General features: G+C 36.5%; 2 protein-coding genes across 3 annotated transcripts in view; one reads left to right on the forward strand and one right to left on the reverse strand.

Moving 5' to 3' along the window:
- arhgap42a (Rho GTPase activating protein 42a) overlaps window positions 1-3,275 on the forward strand; it is a 72,567-nt gene extending 69,292 nt beyond the window's left edge. For both annotated transcript variants that reach the window (XM_088921887.1, XM_088921888.1), the window contains 2 exons: window positions 54-133; window positions 1,532-3,275. In XM_088921887.1, coding sequence (XP_088778013.1) covers window positions 54-133; window positions 1,532-1,620 — 169 coding nt within the window. In that variant the 3' untranslated portion in view covers window positions 1,621-3,275. The remainder of the gene's footprint in view (window positions 1-53; window positions 134-1,531) is intronic.
- Window positions 3,276-6,779: 3,504 nt separating this feature from the next.
- pgr (progesterone receptor) lies at window positions 6,780-20,004 on the reverse strand. The gene is made up of 8 exons (XM_088922220.1): window positions 18,771-20,004; window positions 17,310-17,419; window positions 15,845-15,961; window positions 13,410-13,715; window positions 13,038-13,182; window positions 12,354-12,484; window positions 9,862-10,019; window positions 6,780-8,708 (listed from the first exon to the last, which is right to left on the reverse strand). Exons 1-8 carry the CDS (start codon window positions 19,973-19,975, stop codon window positions 8,553-8,555), a joined length of 2,328 nt encoding a protein of 775 aa, XP_088778346.1. The 5' UTR covers window positions 19,976-20,004; the 3' UTR covers window positions 6,780-8,552.
- Between the last annotated feature and the right edge of the window lie 883 nt (window positions 20,005-20,887).

Below are 20,887 nucleotides of genomic sequence, written 5' to 3' on the forward strand. Positions count from 1 at the left end.
AGTCTGTTATCCTCCATGCAGCTGAATTCCATGTCTTTGTTCTTGTGTTTCAGAGAAGCAAAGGCCATGTATTCCTGTGAAGCAGAGCACAGCCATGAGCTCAGTTTTCCCCAGGGGGCGGTCTTTTCAAACGGTAAGAACTGATAAGATCACTTTATTAGCCATATACAATTTCTTGCATTAGGAATTCATCTTTTCGCATACCCCAGCTTGCTCTCCATGAGACACAGACACACAGACAGGGAGAGAAGCTTGGGGTCAGAGCGCAGGGTCAGCCATTGTATAGCGCCCCTGGAGCAGTTGGGGTTAAGGGCCTTGCTCAGGGGCCCAACAGAGTAGGATTCCTCTGTCGGCCATGGGATTTGAACCGGCAACCTTCCAGCCACAGACGCAGATCCTTTGCCACAGTGCCACCGCTCCGCCCACCAACTGGGCCACCATAAAGCACACACTATAGATTGTCTCAGTTAAGGCTCCATATAATTAATTACAAACCACCTTCCACACCTTACATCTACCCCAAAACCCTATTTTGCAGAGAACATGCGGGTTTTACAGCCTGTTTTAGCTTTACCGGGGGACATATGCTGGATGTGTGTAATTACAAAAAAGAAAGGTTTGATGAGCCTGTGAAGTTTTAAAAAGGCCAAATAACCTTCTGCCTTCCTCTCCCACTCATTCCCCACTGTCATTTACGACTGGGGAAAAATACAGCTTTACAGCAGAGTGATACAATAAAGTTGTAGCCAAAGATTTTTTGGTTACCCCAAAATGACTGATTTCCATTTGTGATTGTGTCTTAGTCAGGATAGAATTCCATATGAGAGCGTTGATTTGTCTTTTTGGAGGCAATGTACCAAACATTTGTCTTGACCTTTTACTGGTGCATCTGTTACCAGAGTTTTCATATAAGCTCTTTAGCTTTGCACTACCCCCACCTGAAGCATAAGTCTTGGGTTGTTAGATTGTCTGGCAAAATTCATATGATGAAGATTATTTAATCCTCCAATCCCAGTACTGTCAGAGAGCCACCCACCTCTCCCAAGACTTATCCCTGTCTGGAGCTGTTTGGTATGATGTATTCAGAACATGACCAATGAGAGTTTGGCAGTAGATCTATATTTGTGTAGAATATTTTGCAGAGTTAGTTTAAAAGAACATCCTGAACTTCCCTGAGAATGTATGATTTGAGTCTGTTTTTCAGAACAGTGAACTTGGTCTGCCAAGTTAGTATAGGTTAGTCTGTTCATTTTTGTAAATATAATCAACTGCAAACTTTGAAGTGTGTAACTATTAGGCGAATCTGATCTTTTAGAGATTGAAGTGCAATATACAGTTTTAAATGTTTATAAAAAGAACAGAAACAGTGTATTATGGAAACTAATGTAAAATATCAAATTCCTTATTTTGTTAGTGCTGAATATAGACTTAACATAAATTACTACCTTACTAGATGGAATACTAAATACATTTTTGTTTTGCTTGTTAGTTTTAAATAAGTTTTGTTTTGTTTTGTTTTTTTCGTCTGCAGTCTATCCTTCAGTGGAACCTGGCTGGCTCCAAGCAACATATGAAGGCAAAACTGGTCTAATTCCTGAAAATTATGTGGTCTTTCTCTGATGAAATTTGAGGGAAGAGCAGTACGTGTTCATGGTATCCATGGTAACAATATCATGTACAGTGATTTTTGTAAAGGCAGCTTTAAATTTATGTGGCTGAACCTGTCAAACATGCATTGATGATATGCTGTCGCAACAATAGATTATATTAGTTTGGTAATATATGCATTCAGGTGGGCATAATACTTTCCATATTTGGAAACTATCATCAATTTCCCTTCGGGATCAATAAAGTCTTATCTAATCTAATCTAATCTAAACTGCGTTGAGAAGTGTCAGTGCCAAGTTAACCCTAAAATAACATTAAAATATACCCTTTCTGGCAACAGCCTTTCATGTGATGTGATATTTTTGCAAATGTGTTTTTTCCATCAATTAAAATTGGATACATAAATACCCTACAGCTGTGATAATAACTTATCACTTAGCACTTATGTGTTGGGCTGTTTCTGGCTGTTACATTTGATTGTTACTTCTTCTTTGTCGTTTTCCATTTTGTTCAGTGTTAGGCCATGTGTACACCTGTTTTTATTAACTTGTGGCCCCAGCCACTTTTGACTGAGAGAAATGAAATAGGCTTGCCTGAAGTGATAATTAAAAGCCTGTTGGAAACAATTCATGGTGACCTTATAAATTTGTCAGAAAGGATAGTAGTGGAGCAAAGTAATGCTTTATTAGGCTTTGCGGTCCAAATAGCTCAGGAGTAAATCAAATATGCCACTAAAAAGGTCCAATAACTCCTGAATCATTAACAGATTGTGAAGCTTATGACATACCCACTCGGTCAGGGTGTTGGTGTAAGTGCACTTTGAATTACTCTTGTGGTACACAGTTACATTTTGTAGCCTCTTTGTCTCTCAACATGCTGCACCAAAGCTGAGTGTATGTGCCTTAGTAAGGATACCTTAAGCAGATTTAGTTTTGAAATAAACATTTCTATTTCCAGTGCATGGAAAATAATGTCAATGCATAGTCCCTCTTTACAACTCATGTCCATTATTCAATTTTTTATGGTGCTTAAACATATGTATATTTCCTTCTATTACCATGTATGTATCATTTTAATCCCAAGAATGGAATTCATCAAATTTTAAAGATTTGTGGAAGTATCAATTTAAAAAAAAAAAATCTTTGTTGTACCTAACTGAGTCTTCAATATTTTTAGTTTGTATGTGTTAATTATTCCTAGAATAAGGTGAACAAGTACTGTGACAAACTTCCCATCAAATGAAATGAAAAAAACATAAACCTAAACAACCATAATATGGTATCAAAATGATTGGTAAATGAAGAATTGTTGGAGATTAAATGCATTGCCTCTGCATCATTGCTGTGTTTATTGCTTTAATCCATAGAAGTGTTTTACTATGACAAAATGGCACTTTCTATATATCTATTTCATTTAAATTAATTATCCTGGTACACTGGTGTACTGGACGTATGGTATTATTTTAACAATTAGCTATTAACGTTCAAAAATGATCAGTCAGTAGTTTATGAATGAGTTTGATATTTAATATTTTAATCTGTTATCACTGTATTTTTAAGCACTTGCTGTTTTATATATTAAAATAAATGTAAAATATTTCAAAATGTAAAAGCCAATGTTCTTTCCTTGTGCAAAATTATATTAATAAAAAATAAGAGATTGTCTAAGTATAAAGTCCATTTTGTGATTTTAACTGGGGTTAATAACTGAAGTTTAAGAGCAAGGCCACAAAGTCCTTTCTCAGTGTTGTTTGTATGCGCCAATGATTCTGCTGCTGTATGCCTGCCTTACCTATTGCCCCTCAGGATTATACCTCTTACTGCTTTGGATCACTTGCTGTCACTTGTTTTACCCTGAAAAACCTTCTGCCTCTTACAGCTCTCTCTGCTACTCAGACTCATAATGTTCAAGTGATTGAAATATTTTATAGCCAACACATAGATCATGTATATCTGTAGTTGAGACATGATTGAACATTTCAAGTCATGGAGAACTACTGAGAAATGACAGTTTATGGACCGTATAAGAAACTGGACAAGAGTAGAAGAGTCGGTTCTTATACGAAGAAAAAAATCCTTAGAAAAGGAAGAGTTGTTATACCATTGGCTGTTTCAAGGGAAAATCAGTCTGCGCAAATTATGAGGTATGTTTGTCAAGGAAATCGGGGCAGCTTGAAGCCATACTTAGTATCAACGGTTCGGCCACAGCTTGAAAAACAATAGAAAGTCCCGTGAAAGTGTGACATCATCTGCTTTATTCAAAACGCAATTCTCAAGAGTTCTGCTTCAGCGCTAGGAGGTCCTGCTCACTTCTTTTAGGGACTTCGTCAGCCTCGTCCTATCAGACAGGCAAGTACTGACCTGGTAGAAGCACTCACTTACTGCTGTTTTCCCTATTACCTGTCTTCTTCTTTGCAAAACCCTGGCCTTGAACTTCAGCCGACAGTTTTCCTTAGTTGCTATCTTCTGACTGTGCTTAGGTATCCACAGTCCTACCTTTTACCCGTCCCAGTTCAAACCTTGAACCTTGTACAGGTTCAGTGAAGCTGCCTGTCTGCAAATTGCAGCTTTCTTTTGTTCCAAATTTCTTTTGTTTGTCCCCATTTATGCCAGCATCCCATAAGGAATAGTACTTTGGCAATTCAATAATTTGCTATTGGCAATGTGCGATCCATTTCTTTGCTTCTGAGGCCTCTGGTGACCTTGTCTATGTGGTTAGGCTAACATTCTTTCAGTGCAGTGGATTCAAATTAAAAGATTTTTTGGATCAATCACACACTGAACTGACCACTACTGAGTTTAGAGCACAAGGTTTTGAATTCTAAGATTTGTTCTTTTTTTCTTTGATGTTACATCAACTAGTTTTACCAAGCACAATTAGATATATTTTGATTTTGATTTAACAGGATGCAGAACGAAGATTCGAGTCAAGAGATTAAAAGTTGTTTTTTTTTTCAATGTTTGCCTTTCTTTCATACAGTAGAGACGTACAGTATACTGATCGTCTTTGGCCAGTGAATCAAATAACGCAACGTGCAGCGCTATAGGTGCATTCTGTGTGGCTGCGTTATATGATTCACTAACCAAAGAAGCATCCTTTTAAATTAAAATAAAAAATATCTAATTGTGCTTTGAAAAACTAGCTGATATAACGTCAAAGAAAAAGAACAAATCTTAGAATTCAAGACCTTGTGCTCTAAATTCAGTGTATGTAAAGTACTGTATGACATGCGACATACCAGCTGCAAAAGAGAGCTGTAGTTCCGACAGAAGTCACCAGAGGGCATAAATCCAATCTAAAAGTTAAGAAGTTAATTGATCAGGTGAAGAAATTAGGAAGCCCGGGTGAGGAATTAGGCTAAAGAGGTGCCTTGTCTGGGAATTAGAATAAAACAGAAATCTCCTGGATCCAGTAAACCAGTATAAAAGTGCAGACGTCAAAAAGGCAAGTCAGTCTGATTTTAAACTCCGTGGTAAGAAGCGGCTGGTCACTATTTCCATTTCTATTTTCAAAACCAGTGACCTATAAATAGTACCGTGAAAAGAAAAGTACTTTCAAAATAGCGGTGTCTTAGTAATAGCACCGTGAAAATGTTCTTCTATTCAATAGCAGTGTCCAAAAAGTAGCATTCAGAAAAAAGATTCAATAACAGTGGCAAAGTGAAGAGTAAAGATCTATCTTTACGCTGTTTCAACTTCGGTTGTAGTACGTACTGTACAGGCTTAATTCCCCGAGAAGGATCCAAGATTGCAGCCGCCTTTGTAAAAAAAAAAATGATGTCATTTATAAACCACATTTACCACAATGGGCAACCGCAGTGAACGTTTAGACAAAGACGTGTTGCCTCCCTTGCTAACGAGGAAGAGCAAACACATCTCAGCAAATATGACAAAGGCTATGACGTTGAATGCAGCTGCTCAAATGAATATTTAGGGATTCAAGCTTTTGTATGAATAATTTCAACACAGAATTACAATTTTTCATTGTCAGTGAGATTCTAGACTCTTTTGTGTTATCTTCCTGTAAAGCTTTGTGTAGGAAAGAATCATTGTTTGAACAATGACACTGTATTCCATGTGCTTTAAATAAGGAAATTGTTGGTATTAGAACAGTTGTCATTAGTTCAGAGAAATATGTTCTCAATCTGGGGGATAATTTGGTGTAATCCTGTGAAACTAAGTAAACATACTGGTGGAAGACATGATGTGCAAAATACTTCTCGACTCTTTCAGTGTCTACAGTGGAAAATGGTTTTCTTAGAATTGTAAAAGCTGTTCTTAAAGGAAATGTAAATTTCTGAAGTAAACTGTAATGTCTGAGTTATCTACAATCATAAACAGTTGCCAAGTCCAGTGTGTTCTTTCCATATAAATACACAAGAATGTTCTGTGACCTTCAGCACTGATGCAGGAATGATACTCCCTTCCGTGTGGAATTGTGGGATTTTTTAAGGAAGAGGCTGTTTCTAAATAAATTAACACAAGATCAGGAAATCCATTTATTAATTTTTAACCGGAAACGTTTTAAAAGGGTGTAGCAAAATTTGAAACATCAAAGCTTTTTTTTCAAGACAGAGTAGTTGTTGTGTGTTGTCCATCTAGAACTTCCTTGTAACTGGTTTTAGAACTAAAGAAAATTAAGTTTGAGAGCACTTCTCTATATATCTTAACGAGTAAACAACAAGAAAAATTATTTTCTAGTAAAGCTATTTTCCCAGCTCTTAATGCAAAATGTTTCAGCCTGATTTTAAGATACAATATGCTGTTGTGGACAAAAAAAATAGTACTTTTAAATAAGGTAGTATTGTGCTTTGAACTGTATTTTACACCAATACACCAAATTTTTAAATAATGTTGTAGTCACTTTAGACACATGTACATTATCCAGTTAACTGTGTGAGATAGTCTGAGTGATAAGTTTTGTTTATGGTACGACTCCTAAGGAGGTAATGTGAGTAGTATTATTCAGTTATAAGTTAAACTTATTTTAGGAGCCAAATGTATGTATTCAATTCTTAAACTGATTATTTAAAGGAGATGTACCAAGTAAAAGCCCTGCATGATGAGTTTAGGAATACTAAAGGAAACTGGAACCAGCATGATTGCCCATGAAAGCTCCAATAGTCCCTTATTAAAATACATTGTACAAAATAAATAATAATGCAGCAAAACTTTAGCCAAATACAGTGATTCTTCATGTGTCTACAACAGTCATATACACTTCACACTCACACATACAGTATGCACCAAAAACAGCTTTCATTGTTTAACAGGCATGACACTGCCAGGATACAATAATCTGAATAAATAATGGAGTGCTTTTATATGCCATTCCTTTATCATAATTACTACAAAACAGTACAATGTTTTATGGACATTTCAAGACAAAACATTTTGAGCAATTAGTATATTTTAACAACATTGCTCCTTCTAAAAGAACCCAGGCAAACTTAAAATAAAAAGAATGACCTTGATTAGCTCTTGACCTTAACAATTGAAGTGTTGATCCCATTCCATTACCAGTTTTGTCTAAAAATATGTCTAAGAAAACAAACAGCACATAGTATACAGAGCTGATATTGGTAAGGTGCATTATAGCAATTAACACACCATTGTAGACACACCCAAATGCTATACAAACTTTAAGAAAATTGACTGAAAAAAATTCAGTGCGTTAACTTTCCAAAGGTTAGTACCATGTGAGAATCATAAAAAGGTAAAGTTATTTATATACACATAGGGTCTTTTTGTTAATTACTGTGCACTTTTTGCACACTTTTTGATCTGGATAAAAAAAATAGCAAGTACGTCATAAGCTACTTTAAGGAGTAAGCTTCATTTATCTTGAAAACAGTGCTGCCATATTAACTTAAAGGGTTTTTGCATCACTAAATTCTTGTATGAGTATATGATAAAGTGCTAACTGCTGTATTAATTTTTTTACGATGTTTAATTTTACCTGAGAAAAGGTGAAAAATATGCTGCAATGAGACTGGGAAACCTAAAGTTAAAAATAATAGAAAACCAAGTGTGTGTTTTGAGCAATAATTTCCAGCAAATCAAGTGCAGGAAAGAGAAATATTCTTAGAGAAATGTGTTCAGGGCTGTTATTTCTGTAATCTCCAGTTAAACTTGTATTTTACTTTCTAAAGTTATCAAGGACCTCCAAATCTTATCAGAAACTAGTGTCTGCAGTAGTGATGTGAATGCCAAAAATTACACAACTGAACGAGGACTCGTTCTTGCTCTTATTTGGAAAAGAAACAGATATGCAGGGATAAAGGATAAAATAGATTAAATGAATCTGTTGTGACACACAACTGCCATTCATGACTTAGTAGTTATAACCCTTTTGACAGAAAACCCAGAAATGATGCTTTATTAATTGGCCCTGCTTGATGACTGGCTAAGTTGTTGAATTGAAAGTTCAAGATCAGCACATGGACTCAGGCTATGATCCATTGATTCACTTGTTCTTTATAAAAATCAATACCACAACAAATCCTGTATCTAATACAGAATATTGTATGCCAATGGTAATTTAAAAATTACTCTGAAAACAAATAAAACTGCAGTATAGGAAAGTTACTAGAATTAATTTTTAGCTCAATACAATAACAGTCGTCAAGAGGAATCATCATTAGTTTCAAAATTCATTTGAACAAACACACAACACACACATAAAGCAATATTGGTGCTAATTGGCTGTTGACAGACAAAGCTGGCTCATGCATATTGTGATAGCAAAGTGAACAGCCAAAGCAACAGATAGAAAAAAAAAACTTCATCAATAAATCCTATAGTATTTTGTATATGTCATAATTATTTAGTTACAATACTGTACATCCTCCCAGGAAAATATTTCAGTTATCTCCCAGGAAGATATTTCAAAATCCACTCCAATCAGGATTCTAGAATATTATATTTCTTCACTTAATGTTTGGATCACTTTCGGTGGAAGAGGAGTGGCTTCACCATGCCAGCCAAGATCTTGGGCAGCTGTGAGGCAATCACCTCAGACATCATCTCTGGGAACTCCACACTCAGAGCATGAGCCTGGATGAAAGTGCTCAGGCAGAAGAGATTCAGCTTCTTCACAATCTGTGTGTTTTAAAGGGGAAAGAAATCATAACTCCATCAGCCTTATGTACTGTGGGTAAAGGAGTTGAAATAAATAAGAGTTTTTGCTTAAAAGCTGCTTTTACCAGCAGTGAAATATATTTGCTCTTTTTAAACATTTGAGGTCAATACATATTGCGTTGGAATTACTGGGTTTGAGGTCGATATTTATAAGCCTACGGTATATGATACAGCAGAGTCACGGTCCTTTTACACAGGTGAATGTATAGCACAGTGGAGTGCTATAGAAGTAGCTCATTTACTTGTCATTCCACACCCTAAGGAAGGCAAGAGACAACCCATACAGCTTTTGAGATGAGGATTTTAAACATAATTATTGGTTTATGAAACTTTGGGCATCTCTTTCTTCCAAATAATAATAATAATAATAATAATAATAATAATAATAATAAACTTTATTTTATATAGCGCCTTTAAAGGTGGCTTCTCAAAGCGCCTTACATATACTGTATGTTGGCATCAAAAAATGACATTGATAGGGTGTTTGAGAGTCATGAGTGGAAAAAATCTAGCTGTAAGGCAAAGGGGACAATAGTAATTATTGAGTCCCTGTCAGTGGAGCCCAGATGTGGCAGGTTGGCAGAAGTCAAATACCAGAATTATGGTCAAACCATAATTAATGTGAAGAAGAGGAGTGATTTGAATAGTGATCTTTATTGAGGCAACTCACCTGTCTGAGAACAACAACCCATCCATAAGGAAGAGGCTGTGAACCCCCCCACCCCTTAATGAATGATAAACCAGAGAGCAGCCACATACAGTATATAAGGGCCAATATGGAGTTGAGGGAGGGATGTAAAAACAGAACATACAAGCAATGTGATATTTACACAAAGGTAGGCAAAACTGGGCAAGATTAGGGCTTGACCTCCTTCCTGATTTTTGTTTAAAAACTCCGTAAAATGTGAAGTCAAGAAACAAGTTTAAATTTCCGAGAACAATTCTGCATTATTTACTTAGCTTCTCTTCAACTCTGTGATGAATATCTGTGACACACAACAGGCACAGAAGTACGACAGCTGCGGTCTTAGAATCTGTATTTTTCATATTCCCATTCCAATATAAGATTGTAGTGAATCTCGCTGAATGTAACAGCGGTTTGAAGAAAACTTACATCATGCATGGCATCCAGCAGTTTAGTGAGGCGGTAAAAGCGCTGAGAACTGGCCACCACCCCCTTCTCCTTCTGGTGTATGGCTTTGGTGAGCTCTCGTATGTAGTTCTGTCTCATCTCTTCAAACTGTCCTTGGCTTTTTAGGCCTTCAAGTGGTACTGGAAAGAAGAAAAGTCATTGAAACATTTAATATCTTTATCCCTGCTTTATCAACAATGCGAGGTCAATGACTACAGGATTCAATGGGGGAGAACATGAATACAGACCAATGTTTTCTCTTTCATCTTTACACACTGAGGAAACTGAAGTGTCTGATGAGTACAGATGTCAATGTTGTGAGCAACGTGAAGGTGAATTTGTCAAACTTGGGCGTCTAAATTAGGCGTACGTTTGATGTAATAAAAACAAAATGTTCTTTCACATCAAAAAGACTTCAGGAACTACATGTACTGTATAAATTCATGTTTGTTTAGATTATACATTTATCTTGTATTGGGCAACATATTACGCTGTAGATCCGCTATGGCATATTTAGAATAGAAATACATTGGTGACCTCTGCGAAAATAGAGTTCTGGCCCTGGAAATCTTCACTGATTGGTCAGAGGGTCACTGATAGATGGTAGTTTCTCACTTTTGTCAGAAATCAGAACTTTTATGGAGTCAAGAATCAGATACTGTCCAGTTGAAAGACACTGTGTAGTTGCTTGATTTGGCATTTCTAACTGATGTAACACAATGATTAAATGCTCCAAACTGTGAGTTGAAAGAGAAAGAGAGGACAGTCAATGATATGATAAGTTCAATGAAAGTTTTCCAGTTGAAATTTAACCTCTTTCTTCCACAACTGCAGAAAAAAGGTAGGAAATGAAGCTGCAAAAGAGGCTGTGGACACTGAGCAGTACGATAATCACCTGACCCCATGTGGTCAGGAGTTAGAGAACAAATTCACTGATATTGTACAGCTAGAGCCCTGTGTCTTGTTCATTTCAGGTGAAAGTCTTTGACATTTCTGAACAGATGGGTGTTCTGTTTAATTTCAAGTCTATAATCCCGGTGATGGAAATCATCAAATTACTTTTTTGAGGCCTTTGTGGATGCATAAAGAGACATACATGTGGAATGTTAAAAGTTTGGTAGATGTACAGTATGACTTATGAGCACCTGGAAAACTGCATACAAGTTAACCTCACAGTGGCATGCCTCTCATCGAAACAGAGGTACAGTATGTATGCATTTATACATAATAATAAAATCTAATACTTAATTTATTAAAGCTAAATACCCTTATAAAAATACAGAAAAGCTGCGAGCAGCTTGGGATGCTTTTAAATACTTTAAAATAGCTCTGAACAAAGAAAGGTTGTCGAACCCTTTCGGAGAGTAACAGGACTCACTGCACCCAGGATATTACAGAAGTGAAGTTCCAAACCACATTGAAACCTAGGCAGTGTAGAATTCTGCTGCAGCAGAGGACCTGCTCCTTGCTGTCTAGATATGTGGCTCTGTGTCTGTTCTGAGCCAGCAAACAATCATGATTGAATCACTGCTACAAGCTTTACACTAGCAGCTATTGGCCAGTTCATGTATTATCAATATCAGTGAGGTTTCAGTGTGTGTTCTTTTTGGGAAAATCTGTGTTTTCTCTAAAATGGGCATTTGAAAGCTCTTAAGAAATCTGGCCCACAACATGACCCTGAATCTAACGGCATGCTGTCAGGTGTCTACACATTGTGTCCACTAGAGAAAATGTTTTGAGAACCACTGGTCGAAGTCACACTCTACTATTTTACCCTAGATATCATTAAACAACATTTTTTAAACATTTATTGTACTTTATATTTCTGATTTCAGTAGTATGGTCAAATTAAAAAAACAGCCCAACAATATGATGAATAAAAAATTAGCATATTTAAAAGTCTGGCATCAAATCATCTGGCTGAAGAAATTAATACACTGGCCTAAGATCAGCGCTGTCACATCCTCCCTCACCTACTGTATGAGGAATGAAGCAGGGAGACAGCATCAAAAGTGCAGGTGTCTGAACGGAGAAGAGCTAGAAAAGTTGCGAGCAGAGTTGTGGGCAGCCAGCAAGTTTTTATACATAGGAGAGAGGAAGTGTGAGATTAGAATTTAACCTCCTCCTGAAATTCTGTTAAATTACAACATTTGCTTTTAAAATTGTTGTTTGATTAATTACTCCCAGCATTAATCACTCATGTTTTACCCTGGAGTTTCCCACTTCTGATTAAAAGCTGATTCTCCATGAATGCTAGTGCTTCATCACACTAGTCACTTGAGCACCTAGAGAACTGACAGCACAGCGTGTCCTCTATTAGCTGTTTTTTGTGGTTTATTTATTTTTCTGTTGAAAGACCAAATATGGAAGGCTTCATAATCTACGGTTCTTATCTGAAACTATGAAAATTAGAATCTACTGTACATTTGCCATGTTGCAGGACAGCCATGATGTAAAAACTCACAGGAACGTACTGGTATTGAGTAGCAGTAAGGCCTTCATGCACAGAAACTCCTCCTTCGTCACTTGGAGATTTTCAAATTCTTGTGGGATGTGTTGCATTGCTAAACACAGGTCATAGATGGGAGACCTTTTCATTCTCTCCCTGAAATACATTGATAAAACATTTTTCCATGCTTGCAGTGCTAAGGCTATGTTTATCTTCATTTGTTTGTACCATATATTACTTATTTTGGGTACTGAGAACATGCAGTGTGTAAGATTACCTGTAAGCTGTACACTTATTTTTCTAATTTGAAATCATCAGTTATTTTTGTTGTACCCACCTAATTTGGAAAAGCCCACAACATACTGGCTCACAGGAAAAAGCCCACAGTTCCAAACAGAGGAAAACACTTATAATGAAGAAAAGGTCATTTGTCTTATCTAGCCATATTGGACTATATAGACTGCTACAAACTGGCAACCTTTGAACCATTCATGTTTTAACAAGTTTCAGATAACACTGTTCCATACCAGAGGTTCAGCACTAAATGGAGGAGAGCTACTTCCCTTGCCGACAGCATTACATGCCTGCAAGAACGCATGACACCAGAGCTCCTCCTGCTCTTGAGCAAGCACATGTGCCTGTTGAGACACTCAGGAGACCCTGCAGGTTTCTAACAGGTGCAAGTGCAGTGTGACCGTTCCATACTTACTCATTGAGAATGAGATCTGGTGCGAAGTAAAGTGTCTTGCCAGTGGCGTTTTTGTATGATCTCCACCCCATTGCAAACACCATCAGGCTCATCCAGGAGTACTGAATAAGAGTCATTTGGTCATCAATGTGTAAATCGCGGAATCCTTTTAAAAGAAAATGCAAGTGGATAACATGTTTTAGCTAGTGGCAATGTGATGTGGACTAGAATCCATTATAAAACTTTGTTTAGTCCTGCAGAAAAGAAACGAAGTTGCTTTAATTGTAAAAATGTGACAAGGACCTTTTCATTTTTATATTGCTGAAAAATTAAACTTTGAATGCATATCTGTTGTGATAATTCAACCATTGTGCGGGCTGTTTTTGTTCTTACCTGGAATAGACTTTGACCACTTTACAATACACAGCAGCTGTCTTTCACAGAGACGGTTCAGGATACTCAGCATCACATTGGGCATATCAGGCTGGGAGTTGTCATAACCAGCATAAATGACCTCAGGCTCGATTGCCTCCAGTATGCTGGAGATCTGTGGAGTCAATTCAAGCTCGCGAACTGGGGGCACACATAGCAGAGAGGCCACGTCCTGTCTTTCAGTCACTAAAGGCTGCAGGGAGTGTAGGACCAGAGGCTGTCGCACACCCACAGGTTTCAGACTTCCAAACTTTTTGAACTTCCGACCTAACAGAATATAAATAGTTTTCCATTAATGCGCCATGTCTCAACATTGCTATGCCTTTCACTGGAATCAGTGTTAAGACTGGTGATGATCAATATCTCTCTACTAACCCGAAATATGTTAAAGACAAAGAAGGGTCTCATAAATATGGAAGCTTCTGCTAATCGGTTCTGAATCACTGCAGTATATCTACTGTTAATGTGGCCTAAAGGAAATGACAAAAAAAGTTTCAAACCTAATGTAACGCATAATAGTAGTGTTCAGAATATATGCAATTCAAACCGTTTTGTTCAAACAACTTCAGAAGTTGATTTTGAATTACTGCATAAACATTTTATTACTCATTGTTACATTCCATATGGATTAAGAATCCATCCATCCACAGTCAACCAAAAAGATCATTTAGAACATTACAGGAATGATATGTGTTATATACTGTAGTTACATAGAGGCAGCTTGCAAAATTGTTGGCAAACTTTATTATCCATATACAGTACACTAATAGTAGGTATATACATAAAGTATAATAGTAAAGAATAATTAAGCTTTGCTTACACAATTAAGAATGATTATTTTCTTGTTTAGTTCACTTCCGTTGCTGTCTTGTTTTTTTAACTGTGCTTCTAGAATTAGTATCTCTACAAGACTATTTTTGTTTGCAATTATTGAGCATATTCCCCAGAATTTTAATGTAAATACCAAATGTTTGCTTGCAACATTTCACCAAAATCACATATTTATTTCTGTATACTGTAGGTTTTTATATAATGGGAACAATTCTCTTTGATTTTTTTAATTCCTTTAAGTTTTTATTGTATTGTTCTAAATTCAACCAAAACAACATTACAAGGAGTAATCAAGCCAGGTTTAAATGGCTAAAGTTTCCATTTAATGTTTGAATTAGCATGCTATTATGGTTTGGGATTTCACAAAAAGCACACTGAAGAGATAATGCTGCTTTTGTGTCTAGAAGCTATTCATTTCATACTATCATAGTTATATACAGTACATGGACAGATTCTGTTCAGCTCTACAAGGTTAATGTACTATGTCATCTTAAACCTCAGTGGTAGATTCTGAAATAAAAAAGGTATTTGCTCTAGTTGCCAAGCTACTAGAGTTTTATACTTCAGCTGGGTCACTGTGCTCCTCTTACGCATTGACTGTTTCAGAGAACATGTCAAACACAAAAATGGCAAGCAAACCTATTCTGCAATAATCTTGGTCAACAAGCTCTGATTCTTTTTAAGGAACACTTAAGTTTCCCAAATGCTGGAGAAGAAATAAAGAATAAGCCCTTTTATAATGCTTCATATGTGTCTCCTGCAACCTTCTATAGTTGCAGAAACAAAGTTTAGAAAACGTATATATACTTAGTAATACTATACTTAGAAAAAGTATAGTTAAAAAGGTATAGTTCTGAAAAAAACACTTATTGTTAACTGAACAGTAAACATACCTCATGTTTTCATCACAAGAAACCTTTACAAAAAATATGATAATGATCAACATTAAAAGAAAGATAGCTAAATTTATTTTCTCAAAGTAACTTCAGAATTTACTGTAGATACTGTAGAGATGTTTCAACAAAGTTTGGCTCCACACTGAATTTCTTTTTTTCTTTAACTGATGTAATATGTGATATTGATATTACTTGATAATTTTTCATTGGAAAACATAACACTTGTTCAGTTTTACTGTAATTCATCAAATAGGCACCAAGGTGATTTCTGGCCCACTGCAGTAGGAATATTACCATTCCCATTTTAATCCATAATAAATAGGAAGTATTAATACTTAAGAAAGGATAACATGAGCATAAAATTGTCAATTATCAATAGTCTTCCAAGTGAAGCAAAAAAATGAATAGAAAATAATTTATCCATCCTATCATCTGTTGTAATCGACTTATTTAAAACATTGCTGCTTTATCCGTCCTTGGCTTTACTGTGCATGGCTTTTATATTTTTATTGGTTCTTCAGTAACAGTCTCTAATCACTTTGAGGAATAGGAATAACATGAGAGCTTTGAACTTCAAGCAGGCCAGCACTGATTCTTATTAAAGTTAAGAAAATAAATGACGTCCTCCTGGCCACTGTGTCAGATGTGAAACAAAATGAAACCCAGTACCTCCAAGCATCATACCAGCCTGGTAACATTTTCGCAGGCGACAGGCAGGGCAGTTTTTTCTTCTAATTTTATCAATGATGCAATCATTTCGCCCAGCACACAGGTAGTTATGACGACCTGAAACATGAAAGAAACAATATGCTTCCGTAAAATCATATTAGCTTATTATTTTGAAGGGGTATGTGCAATGGTGGAAACTATACTAATTTCCATCCGAATGTACTGAGAGGAAAACGGATTGCTTTTTTTATCGATTGTGCTTAATTGAAACACAAGAAAATAAGCTGTCTTCATTCATGCAAAGAGGTTTGGATTCAAGGAAAATTAAAAGAACAAGATGACACTGCCAGGGACAGATAGGAAGGTTTTCACATATCTGTTGTTTTCAGATAAAGTTCTAAAAAATAGGAGAGAAGACATGATTAAATTTGACACATATACTGAGCAGAAACACTTTTTTTCAAAATGTATATACATGTCAGTCATGAAAGATGAGTTATCATGTAAGCATGGATTTTAATTAAGGCTTTATCTACTCTAACTACATCTTAATCTTTAAGAGAAGAGCATTTGCATTAAAAGTTTAATACACTTTTTATTGCCATGCTCATTTGGTCAAATGAATAATTTGATGTTGTTTCAAAGAATACAAATGACTGTTTCTGTAAGTCTTCTTGGTGGAAGATGTTCTGGAAAGGTTATGTAAATTTATTCTTATCAGCAAAAATGACATTGGGTTGGAGAACATACTGTGCTATTTAACAAAGTAGGTTGCTATTTATTAGAGGTTCAGTTTTCTCAATATGTTCATGCATATATATAAGCAAACATGACATTCATGTTTACTTTACACTTCTTTCAAGCATCTTTCAGCCCTACAATAAAATATAAAGGGTGCACTTACTTGCTGTGATGAGTGACTCACATATTAATTAAACTTTCCAAAAAAGAAGAGCATGTCACATGAATTGAAATAGAAAAAACAGTAAAGCCAGGTAAAAAAGGAATAAAAACATTTGCTGAGGGAAAAAATGAATTGTACTTCATTTTGGCATTTCTTACAGTTACGTGAAAATGAACAAGAAATGCTTTTTATTATAGTAGAGTTTTTAATGCTGTCAAAATTATATATATGTATTTAAGGTAGATGTACATATAAAACTGTATTGTTTACAGTTTCAGAATTTCTTTAGCATTTTTACAAATAGAAGAAAGGAACTAAAGAAACCAAGAAAAGTTTTACACGTAAATCCATGATTGTAGTGTTACAAGGGCTTAGTCAGAGAAGAGTGATAATGGCAATCAATACAAAGCATGCCATTCAACACATGTGACATGGGCTTTCCCCGAGTGACCCTATGTGCTCCTATGCGTTTTCTAATAATTTCTTGTTCCAGTAAATATAAACAACTTTTAAGATCCATGTTCGATTATTTTCAACAGCTACTAAGAATATTTTACTCACCCTCTACAGCTCTCTTAAAAAACACCTTACAGCTTCCACAGGTGAGAACACCATAGTGACATCCAGATGCCTCATCCCCACAGATCATGCATAACTTCTGGGGCAACACCCTAGAAACACATACAGAGTTGTGGATACTTTTGCCATCTTAACACTTGTAGACATACTATACCTAAAGGAAATTTAGTCTGTTAACAGGTGCTGTGTAATTAGCTTAAGAGTCACTTTAATTACAGTATGTAGTTCAAGTAGGTAGCTGCGTCAGCATGTGTGGGCTGCAAAGGAAGAGGTAAAGATTTGCTGAAAAGAGAAGATACACAACATTTCAGCTTTGGAGCCTTCTTCAGGTGTGAAGAATGTGTTTACCACACCCAAAGAAGGCTCCACAGCCAAAACATTGTATTTGTGAAAAAACATTTTTTTCTTTATTCCATCTAATACACTATAGATTAATGAGAGATTTATGATACTGTTGACCTTTTATGGGATTACATTATGCTGTCTACATTTTGAAATCCTTTTCTTTTGCAGTGGCAAAGATTTGCACCTGCTCTTATTGGGTTGTGCCATATGTGAACCCTTTCAAAGAGAAACGGTTACTTGTTAACTCCCAATAATGAATAATACAGATTAACTTTCTCTTTTATAAAAACAATAGCTATGTTTACTTTTGCTAATAAAAATCTCATTATACCAACAGCCACTTTGTTGTCTGCAGTCATGGGGTTGATCATTTGCAACCTTCAGAAGACCACATAATAATAATTTACCGCATGTTTCAACTAACCACAAAGTTAATTGTTGACTATTTGGAGTACCTTTTCATGTTTCACTCTTATAAGTAACATGAGTTTCAGAGAACAGTGTGTACTGGCAACTATTCCAAACTGCCCAAAGCTATCAGTGTTACACAATTAGAGAATGGTACTCACAAGCCAGTTTGACTCTTACAATAAAACAAATAAGGTTTTTACCATATACAGAGTCAAATTAAAAAGTGGTACCCAAAACTAAATATGTCCACTGCGTTGAAGAAGCCAAACGATGATTATACTTAATAAATAAATCGTCATCCTAAAAAACACAGTCACCTTATATCCAGCAAGTAACATATGCACTTTAACGAATGACATTGTGTCGATTTCATAAGCACATTTACTGTACTATCCATATACAGGCGGAAAGAAAATAAGTGCCCAAGAATGTCCACCTTTCAACGATTTATTGAACTTTTAATAAGTACAGTTTTTTTTGGAGACACGAATAAACGTTAGCAATATAATTTAATTGACTTTTACTCAATTTAAAGGTCCACCCTATGCCAGGTTACGAGAACTTTTATTAAGGCTACTTCTATGCCACGCTATTAAGAACTTCTAACACTGATTTATATTTCACTATAATATATACGATACGTGTGGACGAGTTTTCCCAGATAATTTAAGTAACGCAGTGCCTTACCCTAGGTATGAGCTGTATGTATTCGGGTAACCGTGATTAACCGGTATCATGCGGGCACTCTGGATACCGCTGGGACTAGAATACGCAATTTGCTGCTGGTGGTCGTGAAAACCAGGGGACTGGTACCACAGCTGTGACTCTGAAGACCTAGCCGGAACGGCGAGTTCGCTCTTATACATGACTAAATGGTGAGGTGATCCTTGTGCGTAATCCAGAAACCCCAGGACTCCATCACCACTGAGAGAGTCCGAGCTGCAAGGGTCAGACTTTATTCTAGGGATGTGAGATAAAGGTGCATCCGGATTTGTTTCGGGCAAGCAGCGAGCGCTGTCAAAACACCCGTGTGAACCGGTCGAAGAGATGGAGTGAGAGGACTCGTGGTCTCCGGCGACTTCTAACTGCTGGGTTCTTGCGGTCGCGAAAGATTGACTCGCCGGCAAAATATTCACTGTGTAGAGATCAAGTTCCGGCAGTTGAGGCGCCTTCATCAGCGTCTGTCGGTGCTCATCTTTAAAAAACTGGTTGACTCCAGGTGATACTTTCTTTAAACTTTCTTTCGGGGGTATTATCTCTGAAGCAGGACGAGACATGGGTTCCTTACACTGAGTTGCTTTACCAGAAAGCGCTGTATCTGGCCAGAATGTGCAATCTGTGCTGGTGGAGCTTTCCATATTTTCATAAAGGTCCTTGGCTATTACTGGGCATTCGGTAACGCCAAAGTTTTTCCAGATTGTACTATCACCTCCTGTACTAGGCGCAAAAGCAGGTGCACCAAGATGATTTCCAGCAGTACGCACGGAGGACGCGGCGCTGTCCAAAACCTGCCCGTAACTCGGATCTTGTGCCTGGTTCAATAGCTCCTCCACGTAGCTGCCCATGGAATCTGTGAAATCTTTGACGAAACTACACGCTTTTGTAACCGATTCCGCGTCAGGATTTGGAGATGTTGAAGCTGCAGTGAACAGGTTTTCCTTTTTGTCTTTCGGTTTACTGTTCATGCTCATTCCGGTGTTTTTGTCAGCCATGAAAACGAAAAAGGTATGAAGCTGTTCCGAACTCAGACAGCAGGAATCTTCGTAATTTGCATTGTAATCGGATGTACCTGTATGATTTTCTGTCAGTTGGGGAAAACGCGTTCCCAAAATCTTCAGTTCATTGCTAGGGGCTGATCTACAAAATGTGTCAAATATATTACTACTGCCCATTAGAAAATGCTTATTCGATTATTCTGAAAATGAACCAAAGAAAAAGAAATACTGTATCACTAAGATAACACACACAGGAACCAGTACTTTATACCCACTCCGAAGTGCCAGTGGTTGTAATGACATTTTACAGTAATGACGTCTAAATTACGTGGACCGACTAATGACGTAAACCCACTTTTACAATACTTTCATATACTTTAAAGAGCTTAAAAGTCTGCTATTTCCAAATAATTTACGAAACGTTAGACAGAAAAATAAAATGTTATAGGAACAATAAGACATAATAACTCAAAAGGAGAATTTTAAACCCCTCAGGACCGTTTCAGTCCTGAACTAAATCGCAGTTGTGATAAAGTTCCTCACAAATGTGGATATTCTATAACACCTGTGTTGCAGATAAATTATCCTCTAACCATAAATTCTGTATCCTGCGCTTGGTATAACTATTTCCTAATCTTAGTATCACGCTTTATTAGCAATTAATGCTTAAATCATGTTTCGACTTTTTCTGTGCCAGGTTTATTTCACCCACCATTTCTTTATTCTGATGATCTCTCCTGATTTCACCGTTTAAATTTTATTCACTTCTCCCCCGATCAAAATGAGCAGCATCGCAATGGCGGAAAAGACTCAGATTTGTACTTACGTAAAAAAAAAACGTTAAAATACTCAAATGATACTAAGGTCCCTAACCCAAAATATTTTTTTCAAACCATAAAGGTTTAACACCCACATCTTTCTTCTTAATAGTCTAGTGTACTGAAACTTCACAACATTCACTTCAACCACCTGCAATTTGTATCGTTATGATTAGGTTGTCTTTGTTATTGAAACCATAAAAAACGAAGGATTTGACACAGTTTGCTTTTTCAGGAAAGACTAGATATGAAATTCCAAGCCTATCCTATC

This window comes from Atractosteus spatula, chromosome 7, assembly GCF_055471065.1.
Source record: "Atractosteus spatula isolate fAtrSpa1 chromosome 7, fAtrSpa1.hap1, whole genome shotgun sequence".
Classification (NCBI taxonomy): domain Eukaryota; kingdom Metazoa; phylum Chordata; class Actinopteri; order Semionotiformes; family Lepisosteidae; genus Atractosteus; species Atractosteus spatula.

What these genes read in the sequence shown, in the direction of transcription:
- pgr (XM_088922220.1), bottom strand. Translation starts at nt 19,975, where the DNA reads ATGGGCAGTAGTAATATATTTGACACATTTTGTAGATCAGCCCCTAGC. An exon ending in GGCTGGTATGATGCTTGGAG is followed by an intron (nt 13,716 to 15,844) that starts GTACTGGGTTTC and finishes ATATTCTGTTAG; the next exon opens with GTCGGAAGTTCAAAAAGTTT. An exon ending in CCAGATCTCATTCTCAATGA is followed by an intron (nt 12,485 to 13,037) that starts GTAAGTATGGAA and finishes AATGTATTTCAG; the next exon opens with GGAGAGAATGAAAAGGTCTC.